Here is an 11,347-nt window from a genome sequence, read left to right as displayed (position 1 = left end):
GGTCAAATTGGGAAACTTGGAACTCTATGTTGAACAGGAGTCCGTCCCGTCTACTTGGTATTTTCTCATCGTCCTTCCAGTTCTCTTGGTAACTGTCATTTTTGGTAAGTGACAACTTTATTTATTGAAAGAGATTCTGAAATTCTCTCCCTCCTGAGCTCTTCTCCCAGAGTTCCCAGGCTTCCTTCAAGTCCCAGTTAAAACGCTAACTTACAGGAAAAGATGCCTTTCCTGATCCCCTTTCATGCCAGTGCCTTTCCCTATGTTGTTTATCTCCAGTTTATCTTGTATGCATCTTGTACTACATAATTATTTGCAAACAAGAAAGAAAGGAAGGAAGAAATACTGGGCTGTGTGTGTGTATAAAACCCATTGCATATATAAGAATATACTTTTTTTGTTCACTGTTTTATTACTAAAGTGTAGATCTCGTTGTAGGAATACCCTTTTCTTTAGGGTTCTCTGAAGAAAGTGAATAGATTATAAAGAGGGGCTAGACATGTAATTTTGTTGATATGGAGAACTCCCAGATAACAGGCCAAGTGTTACAGTAAAGAGAGCATGGGCAGGGGCAGCTAGGTGGCGCAGTGGATAGAGCACTGGCCCTGAAGTCAGGAGGACCTGAGTTCAAATCCGGCCTTAGACACATAACACTTACTAGTTGTGTGACCCTGGGAAAGTCACTTAACCCCATTGCCTAGCGAAAAAAAAAAAAAAGAAAGAGGATGGACTCTGTAGTCAGGGAACCTGGTTCAGATCCTGCCTCCATCGATTACTATCTGTATGACCTTGCCTAAGTCATTATTTCTCTAGACTTCAGTTTCCTCATTTATAAAGTGATAGTGTTGGGCTCAGTGACCTCTGTGGTCCCTCCCAGTTCTAAAGCTATGATCCAATTTAAAAACATTTGCAAATAAAAACAGATAGACCAATGGCTTTGTGAACATTTTCTAAAAATGTTTCATAGCTATAAAAAAAAAACCAGTTATGAAGACTGTTGTTCAGAATTTGGGGGGTGGCATTTTTTAAAAATTGCCTTCTTTTGTTTGAACTTTCCAGGAAGTTATCTTGATGCATCTCCTGTTTAACCAACACTGATTGTTTGATGGAGCCATGATTTTATTGGGGTTGATCATAATATCAGTCAATGTCTCTCAGTCTCCCATCTTTCCCCCTTCTGTGTACTTTTTGTCTATGTCTTTCTCTAAATCCTTCAAAGATAATCTACCCAGTACACGCAGGGCCTGCCAGGGGTTCTCCTGGCATAATCTTCAAGAACCCACAGTCCTCTCCGTCAGAGGACGGTAACATGGTAGAGTGGGCCCGCAGCCTGGGTCTGTCGCTTACTACCTATATAACTTTGGATGAGTCACTTGAAGTGTCCCGGTCTATAAGATGGAAAGGTTGGATTCAGCGTTTTCTAAGGTCCTTTCCCCTTCAGGGTATTTGATCCTCTGACTTTGATGGAGAGAACATTTATTTATTATCTAGAAGAAGATGTGTCTGTTTCCTCTTGCCTTCCATTGAAATCGACATCTATCGGATGAAGGGAAATATACTTAGTTTTTCACAACATGACTACTGTGGAAGTGTTTTGCATGACTACACATGTATAACCTATATCGAGTTGCTTGCCTTCTCAATGAGGGTGGGTGGGGAGGGAGGAAGGGAGAAAATCTGGAACCCAAAGTTTTAAAAACAAAAGTTAAAAAAAAAATTGTTTTCACATGCAACTGGGAAATAAGAAATACAGGAAATGGAGTATAGAAATCTATCCAGCCCTACAGGAAAATTGAAGGGGAAGGGGATAAGAGAAGGGGGGGAAGACAGAAAGGAGGGCAGATTAGGAAAAGGGGTATTCAGAATGCACACCATCTTGGGTTGGGGGGAGGGACGAGATGGGGAAGAAATTTGGAACTCAAAATCTTGTGGAAGTGAATGTTGAAAACTAAAAATAATTAAAAAAAGAAATTAAAAAAAGAAAGAAAAAAATGAAATAACATCTACTCCCTGTCAATTTCATCTGTCGCTTCTCATTCCAATCCAGTCCAACAAATATTGATGAAGCATCTGTTTTGTGCGAGGCACTGGGATAGGTGCTTAGACAGGCAAAGCCACAACCACAGAAAAGAAAATCATAGAATTTAGGGGCAGAGGGATCATACATCTCTAACTGGAAGGGACCTCAGAAGCCATGCAGGCCCAATTCCTCATTTTAGAGAAACTGAGGCCTGGAGAGATGAGGTAACTTTGCCAAGATCACACGCAGGTGGGCTGGGATTTGAACTAAGGACCCCAACTTGAAACCCAGCGCTCTCTCCACAGCTTGGACTTTAGTGTCACCTAAGTAGATTTCCTGCTTTTGTAGACAAAGCCCAGAGTGGTCATGGTGTGACTTGCCCAGATGAGACACATAATGAACAGGGGAGCCAAGATATCATTAATAAATTAAGTGTTTCTTAATGAGTAAGAGTGTGATGCATTTCCTTACATTCTGAGCACTTAAAACAGGTGGTTGTGATAGGTGGGTCCCAGTTCACACTTTCACGTGGATGTTATTAATTTCTTCACTTTTGCCCATGTTTCTGACAAACTGGGATAAATATGCCTCCACTGATACAGATAGTAATGTGCCCACGCTTTCTCATCCTGTGTGATTCCTGTCCATGGAATTAATGCATTTGTTTCCAGGCCATCATCCATATCTCTTCTAGACTAAATCACCTGAGTCCATTTTGCCTTGGGTTTAAAACACCTGCCCTGCCTATCTCCCAGGGAGGTTGTCAGCATGGTAACAGATAACGGATGTGTGAAAGTGTCGAGGAAACTGTAAGCCATGTGTTTTAATGCTTGGTTGGGTCTGTGATCTCCTTGGTATAGGTATTTCCTTCTCCAGTACACTCATACATTCATTCAACAAATATGTCTGCAGAGCACTACAGATGGATGGCAGTGCCTTCCCATCCTGTTTGACTCTTGTCACTGTTCAGTATTTCCTCCATCAAGGGACCCACCTGGGTGCATTCACAGGCCTTCCCCCAAGTTGTAGATACCAGGGATTATTATTATTTCCTTATAAAAATTTATCTTTGGGCTTTCTCCAAGTTTTCCATATCCCTTATCTACCTGGCATCTAAAGCCTGCAACAGTATTCTAACTGAATGTAGATCAGTGTTGAAATAAGTAGAATTAACTCATAAATGCTTAATTCAATTAACGATCAATCAGTCAATGAAATCACCAAGCATTTATTAAGAGCTTTCTATGTGTCAGGCACTGTGCTAACCATGGGTGATACCAAGAAAAAGCAAGAACAGTCCCTGCCCTCAAAGAGCTTATGTTCTAATTCCATAATTCTGTTTTTGTTACAAATTCTTTCTTTTCCTTTTCTCTTTCTTTCCTTCTTTCTCGCCTTTCTACCTCTTTTTTCTTTCCTTCTTTCTCCTTCCTTCCTTTCTCTCTCTCCTCCTTTCCTTCCTTCCTTCTTTCTTCCTTCCTTCCTTCTTCCTTCCTTTCTTTCTTCCTTTCTTTTTTCCTTCCTTCCTTTCTTCCTTTCTTTCTTTCTTCCTTCCTTCCTTTCTTTCTTTCTCTCTTTCTTTCTTCATTTCTATTACTAGGCTTCCCTATTTGATGCCAGCTATATTCTGTATTCATTTCCACTTTGTGATTCATTGTCCTCATCCCCTTCTCTCTCCAACTCATGAATATCTCTTCTTTTCCTGTGTCACATTTGTGAAGATTATTTATGTTTCCAAAGTGACCTATGCAAAGACTGACAATTCATCTCCATCAAGCTTATCTCCATCTGTTTTTCCACTTATCAAGGTGCTTTTAAAAATTTGAATCCCTTTCTGGCAATTCCACACAGCTTGTTGCCATCAGGAGATTTAATTAGCCTATTCTTGATTTTAGAGAAGCCACATGATACTATGGAGAGCACACCAGACTTGGAAAAGAAGGAAGACCTGAGTTCAAATAATCCTTCTGATGTTTACTAGTTATGTGACCATAGGCAGGTCACTTAACTTATCAGAACATCATATGACTTTCTGTGATTTAGCTGCGAAGTGATTATTTTGGTATTCTTGCGATAATCAGAGAAATCAAAGAAAGCCCTCCACTGTTGGGTGACCTCTTTGTGATCGACTTACAGGGGGAAATGGACAAGATGTCAAGAGAAATAAAGGAAGTGCCTCCCTCCTCCTGCCCCCAGCACACTGAGTGGGTCCTCTTGATGAATGTAGAGGAGGACGTAGGCAAGAGTCCGACAGGATGGGCATGCATCCTTCAGTGAAGGAAGTTCTCTCAGGGGTCACAGAGGCAGCAGTGGGGCATATGGACTGGACTTAGAGTCAAGAAGACACCTGGGTTCAAATCCCACCTCAGGCATGCACCAATTATCCCCAATTTCTTCATCTATGAAATGGCTAAACGAGCTCTGAATTCCCTTCAATCTCCAGATCTGTGATCCACTCATCCAAATGCTAAATAACACCCAGGCTGGCCCTGACAAAATGTCGCTCAATAGCCCATTCTCATCTCCACTTAGAGCTGGAAGGGACCTTGGAGGTCATCTTGTCCAAACCAACATTTGACAGATGAGGAAACTGAGGCTAGAAGGTGACATAACTTGGCCAACATCACACAAATAGTCATCGATCTGGGATTCAATCTCAGGGCTTCCAACTTTGAAGTCAGCATTCTTTCCATGTGTTCCATAAGTAGTGAGTTCCAACAAGTCCCTCTCTGAGATGACTAGTCACTCCTATTATGAAGAGCCCCACCAGCTGCTTATGGGTGCTCCAAGCCACATTTCCCTACCTTGGCTAGAATAAAAAGATACACAAGAGTATAAATTGTAATTGATCCATCTTCTATGTTTGAAATTTTATGTAGATATAGATAGATATATAGATAGATTTGTGAATAATTACAGAAACTATAAAACGGTCTCTTTTCCCTTTTCTTTTTTCTTTTCCCTTTTCTTTCGGGTTCTCTAAGAGAGGTAAATGGATTACAGATAGGGACTATACATATAATTTTTTTTTATATAGGGAGCACTCTCTCTCTACCAATGTAAGTTGGCACCTCCTCTGGAACTTGGCCAGGATCACACAACCAGTATGTGTCAGAGGTCAGACTTGAACCCAGGTGTTCTTGGTCCCAAGGTCAGTTCTCCGCCTCCTATACCACCCTTCTCCTCAAAAGAAATGAAAATGCCTTAGAATGTTACTTAGAGCTGATTGCTGAAGGGAAAGACTCTATTCAGATGGAACTGTGGTCTCATCCATGTAGGTGTTTCTCCAAAGAAACATGACAACTCATTCATGCCTACCCATCTTGTGGCCTCTTCTCCATGTCCTTCCAGAAGTTCCCAGGGGGGCTCCACTCAATGAGCTAGGCACTTTCCTTCCCTTCTATTGACATTACAAGGATAGTAGTATGCCTCACTTTTGCCTTGTGACTAACTGATCTTCTCCTTTTTTTTTTTTCTGATGACATCTTATATTCCACTTCTCCATCATTCCTTATTTGTAACGACTTGCCTCCAGCTCCCAGCCATCACATGGTTTTGGTTGTCCTTTGTTTGATACTCACTGCTGATTTTTTCAAGACTGTAATGTTGTCACATGACTGTCAGCCAGCAGATAAAACAACATAGGTAGACAGATGATGGGTGTGAAAAAGATGGACCTGTAATAATACCCACTAGCAATATTTTCAGTGTCTAATGTTTTCAAATTGTACTTTTGGAGATGTAACTAGAATTCAAAATCTGACTGCTATCATTCACAAGAATGGAAGGAATTTCCATCATAATCAGCATGATTTTATTTTCCTAGGTGGTCCTTAAAAATGTTTTGGGAAGGAGTAAAGAAATATTAAATTGCCAGGACCTGGTCCTTTTTTCTTAATTAGCAAGTTCCTCCATTAGAATGTTAAGTTCTTGATGCTAAGTGAAGTGAGCAGAACCAGGAGAACATGGTACATAGCAACAGCAACATTGGGCAATGGTCAGCTATGACTGACTTAGCTCTTCTCAGCAGTTCCAAAAGACTTGTTGTGGAAAATGCTATCCACATCCAGAGAAAGTACTATGGAGTCTGAATGCAGATCGAAGCATAATATTTTCACTTTTTTTTCTTTTGTCATAGTTTTTCCATTTTGTTCTGATTCTTCTTTCACAACATGACTAATGTGGAAATGTGTTTAACATGATTGTACATGTATAATCTATGTCAGATTACTTGCTGTCTTGGAGGGGGAAGGGAGGGAGAAAGAAATTTGGAATTCAGAATCTTACAGAAATGAATGTTGAAAATTATCTTTATATATAATTGGAAAAATGCTATTAAGTAAAATAAAAAGAATGTTAAGGTTTACAGTTACGGTGGCACATGCCTGTGATCTCTGTTACTGGGGAGGCTCAAACTGGTGAATCAGGGATCAAGAGTTCTAAGCTACAGTGGGCTAAGTCATTGGTTTTCCACATTAAATCCAGCACCAGTATGGTGGAGTCCTGGGAATAGGGGGCCACCAGGCTAACCAAGTTGGAGCAAAGTGATCCAGGTCATAAAGAAAGCAGGTCCATGCTGATCTGAAGTGGGATCAGTCAATGAGGGGCAGTAAGAGAGGAGAAAAGAAGAGAGGAGAGGAAAAGGAATAGAAAGGAAGGGAAAGGGAGGGGAAGGAGAAAAGGAGTACAAAGGAGAGGAAGAAATATTCCTTCAGGGCAAGCATTGTAAAAGACTGTGTCCACATCTTAGCAGAGTGCCTAACACCTAGCAACTACTTGATTGATGTCAAGAAATCTTGAACTTTGACCATATAAGATTTTTTCCTGTTTACTTTTCAGGTTTCCCCCTCCAGGGGAATTTTAAGTCTTTCTTTAGAGCTTTTTGGGGGTCTAGATGGTACAGTGTTATAGAGCACTGGGCCTGGAGTCAGGAAACCCGAATTCAAATGCAGCCTCAGACACTTACTAGCTGTGTGACCTTGGGCAAGTCACTTAACCACTCTTTGCCTCACTTGTCTCATGGAGATAATAACAGCATGTACCTCACGGGGTGGTTGTGATTCTCAAATGAGAACATTGTAAAATGCTTAGCACAGTGCCTGACACATATAAGCACTATAAAAACGCTTATTCCTTTCCGGTCCCTTTTTTATAAATATTCATTCAATTCATGTCAACAAACATTTATTAAGCACCCACTATGTTCAAGGCACTGAGAATACAAAGATGGAAACAAAATAGTCCTCGTCCTAAAGCAGCTTACGCTCTATGAGAGCTTAAAAAAAATAAAAATCCTCCTCAGCTACATCATTCTTTATTCTTTCCTCATTCTTTAGGAATTATACTTTTTTCATAGAACCACAAACTATGAAGTCTAGAAGGGACCACATTTCTTCTTCTAGATAATGAAACTGAGGCACTAAGAAATTAAAATGACTGTCCCCATTCAAACAGTGATTGGCTAGGTATTTGAATCTTATATCAATGTCTGTTTTTTTTTTTTTTCTTTTTTCATAGTTGCCGTCGTTGTCACCAGGTACAAATCGAAGGAACTGAGTCGCAAACAGAGCCAACAGCTGGAACTCCTGGAAAGCGAGCTTCGCAAAGAGATCCGGGATGGTAAGCTCATCTATTCCTTTTCAAAAGGCAGCCCTCCGTTTCTGACCCAGAGACAGATGCAGAGATGAGTTAAGTTTTTGCATAGAGTCAGAAGACAGCGTAGCAGTGTTTGGGCCCCACTACCCGCCGTGATTATCTCATGCTTTTCTTTAACAAGCACTGAGGTCGTGGTTAGCATTAGACGGACAGCTCTGAGAGCATGTCTCCTGTTTGTTGAGTTTTAATATCTTGCTCTTGGGGTTCTGTTTTTGCAGGATTTGCTGAGCTGCAGATGGATAAATTGGATGTGGTAGATAGCTTTGGCACAGTTCCCTTTCTGGACTACAAACACTTTGCTCTGAGAACTTTCTTCCCTGAGGTAAACGAACATTGATCAATGTTTGAAAGGCTGAGTCTGGAATAGTAACAAGGAGGGGCATTGCTAATGTAAAGGTTCCTAGTGTTGTTTTTCCACAGGAGGTTGCAGATAATGTGTTTTGCACGGAAGAGGGGCATACTTTGAACTGACCTGGGAGCCACGGTTATTAATTGTATCAATAGGCAGCTAAGTGGTACAAAGAATAGAGCCCTGGACCTGAAGTCGCGAAGAACTGAGTTCTAATCTGGCTTCAGATGCTTTACTATCTGTGTAACCTTGGGCAAGTCACTTAACCTCTGTTTGCCTCTGTTTCCTAATCTGTAAAATAAGGATAATAATAGATTGTTGTGAAGGTCAAGTTTGTGAAGAGCTCAGCAAATCTTCAAAGCACTTTATAAAACATTTGCATTTTTGTAGTTGTTTAGTTGTTTCAGTCACATCTGACTCTCTGTGACCCCTTTTTGGGGGTTTTCTTGGCAAAGATACTGGAGTGGTTTGCCATTCTCCAGCTCATTTGACAGATGAGGAAACTGGGGCAAACAGGGTGAAGTGACTTGCCCAGGGTCACACGACCAGTAAGTGTCTGAGGCCGGATTTGAACTCACGAAGATGAGTCTTGCTGACTCTAGGTCCAGTGCTCCATCCACTGCCCTGTCAAGGTGAATGGGAGCTCCCGAAGGCTGTTTCTCAGAAACATCCCTTTATCTGCTGTAATGTCCGGCCCATGCCAAATGCAAGCTTGTCAAATGCTCCTAAGCCGCTCTTGGCCAGAAGCCCAGACATGTGCAGTAAACACTTTTCAGCCTCGCCATAATTCTAGATTTGAGCCATAGGATGTATGAGGCAAGCTTCCAGAGGCCGGGCCGCCTCCATAAACCACCCATATTAGGTTTTTCTAGTGATGGATCTTTGGATGAAAGGGGCACCAGTAACCCTTCGACCTTTTGCTCCTGTTCAGGATTTTTTTTTTGGCTTGGTGTTTTTCCTAGCTTATCAGTTCTTCCACTTATTTTTCTAACATGTCCCCTCATCACCAGCCATAGGGAATGACATATGGCTCCTACTATTCATTTCTGTGCCATTACCAAAGTTGGGTCCCATGCCTAGAATGCCCCCCCCACATCTCTTAGGATTCCTAGCTTTCCTCATAGCTCAGCTCAAGTGACACCCCCAACAGGCAGCAAATTTCTACCTTGCCCACTCATCTCAGGCTCTAGGAGCCTCCCATTCATAAATTACTTTGCATATTCAGTTTTCTGTGCACATGGACATAGTATTTCCCCCAGTAGAATGAAATCTCTTTAAAGGGAAGGACTTTTTGTGATTTTGTTTCTATTGTTCGTGCCTAGCATATATTAGGTGCTTAATAAATGGTTCTTGGATATAGGAAGGAATGACATAAAAAAAAAAATACCTTGACAGGCTAGAGAGTGTTATCAGAACTGAAATAGAAAGGAGGGGGGCACCTGTGGAACACATATTGACTTAGTTTTCAATACATTATCTATGTTTTGTTATGTTTTCATTTATTTTGTTAAGTATTTCCTAGTTACATTTTAATCTAACTCAGAGAATGTTTTTGACATGTCTGAGCTAGAGTATTGGGTAGCAGAAGAAAGTAGGGTTTATGGACCTGTCTCTTGCCACCCTCTCCTCTTCCCCTCCTCCTTCCCTCTCCCTTCCTTCCCCTCCTCTCCAGATGGCAGAATGTAAGCACTCTGAAGACAGGGAGTATTGTGGGGTGGTTGGTTTTTTTTTTTTTTTTTGGATTCTCAGTGCCTAACATGGTCCATGGCAAATATTAGGCATTTAATAAATGCAAATGAATTAAGGAATGACTGAAAGCCCTCTCCTGGCATTGCATCCTCGTCACTGTCTCTCAAATATCTGAGGTCCCTGTTAAGAATTTAATAGCAATAGAATGACAGAGTTTCCTGTCCTCCCCAGGAACTCTTTTGATTTGGGCAGCTAATGAGAATGCTTTAGATCTGATTCTGTGACCCCAGTAATATATTTGCCTAGGTTTCCCCTTATTTAGTCACCTAAAAGCAAGATGAAGAAATGACTGGGAAGGCAATCTCTAACCTGCAGAAAAGCTTATTAGTTCAGAGGGCACAGGGATGGATACACCATACTGGTGATTAGGCAGAACAGGAAGAGGCGTAAGAAAGCGAGCTGATTTAACAGAGGGCAGTGCATAATCCTGGAAGCCCCCTGGGACCAGCAGAAAAAATAGAAGCCAGTCTAGCTCATTAAGGAAGAACACCAAGAAACAGCATACATTTGTTGGGGGGAAAATCAGGAAAGCCAGAGAGAGAGAGAGAGAGAGAGAGAGAGAGAGGGAGGGAGAGAGAGACAGGAAGAGAGACAGGGAGGAAGGAGAGAGAAGGGGGGAGAGAGAGAGAGGAAGGGGGAGAGACAGAGAGAGAGAGGAAAGAGAAAGAGAGAGAGGAAGGAGAGAGAGGGAAAGGGGGCAAAGAGAAAGAAGGGGAGAGAAAGGGGGAGAGAGAAAGGGAGGGAGAGAGAGAGAGAAGGGGAAAGAAAGGGAGAGAAGGGGAGAGAGCAAGACAGAGAGAGAGAAGGAGAGGGGGAGGAGAGAAAGGGAGAGAGAGAGAGGAGGGAGGGAGGGGAGGAAAGAGATGGAGGGGGAAGGGAGAAGGGAGAGTGAAAGAGAGAGATGGAGGGGGAGAGAGAGAGAGACAAAAAGAGGAGGAGGATGAGAGACAGAAACAAATGAGAGAAAGGAAGAGGAGGAAGAAAGAATGGAGGAGGGAGGAAGAGAACTACAGCTATGGTTCAATGTAAAGGAAGGCTGCATGATGTGGTAGAAATAGCCCCAGGTCTAGACTAGCCTCTAAGGTGATCAGAAACTTGCTCCTGATCTGAGTTTTGAAGGCGTGTGACAGCAAGCGACTAAGATGAGGGAGGAGAGTGTGCCTGGCATGGGCTGGGAGATTGACCCTTGTGTGAGGGACAGTAAGCAGGACAGTTTGGCTAGAACATGAAGTGTGTGAAAGGGAGTAACGTGAAAAATCTAAAAAGCCTGGCTTGGACCTGATGAGGAAGAAAGGCCTTCTAAAACACAGGGTTTGTATTTGATCCTAAAGCTAATACAGAAGCACCACAGTCAAGTCAGGTAGCATCTATGAATTACCTACTGTATGCCGGGGCATTGTCCTAAGCACTGGGGCTACAAAGAAAGACCAGAAATAAAAATAAAGAACAGTGATCAGAAATTTACATTCCTCTGGGCAGAGCACCTTAGGTAAGGGTATTGTACTTTTCATGGACAGAGGAAGAAGGAGAGGAGAGGGGAGGAGGAAGGAGCTGCATTGACCAACTGGAACTGGCCA

At 42.1% G+C, this 11,347-nt stretch overlaps 1 protein-coding gene across 1 annotated transcript in view; it reads left to right on the top strand.

Annotated features, from left to right (window-relative positions):
* PLXNC1 (plexin C1) overlaps positions 1-11,347 on the top strand; it is a gene marked incomplete at its 5' end in the record, with an annotated part of 215,740 nt that overhangs the window by 117,493 nt on the left and 86,900 nt on the right. The window contains 3 exons of the mRNA XM_027855804.1: positions 1-104; positions 7,535-7,636; positions 7,891-7,994. Coding sequence (XP_027711605.1) covers positions 1-104; positions 7,535-7,636; positions 7,891-7,994 — 310 coding nt within the window. The remainder of the gene's footprint in view (positions 105-7,534; positions 7,637-7,890; positions 7,995-11,347) is intronic.

The sequence above is a fragment of the Vombatus ursinus genome, unplaced genomic scaffold (assembly GCF_900497805.2).
Source record: "Vombatus ursinus unplaced genomic scaffold, bare-nosed wombat genome assembly UNPS02011334.1, whole genome shotgun sequence".
Taxonomy (NCBI): Eukaryota; Metazoa; Chordata; class Mammalia; order Diprotodontia; family Vombatidae; genus Vombatus; species Vombatus ursinus.
This window is presented reverse-complemented; position numbering and strand designations above follow the sequence as displayed.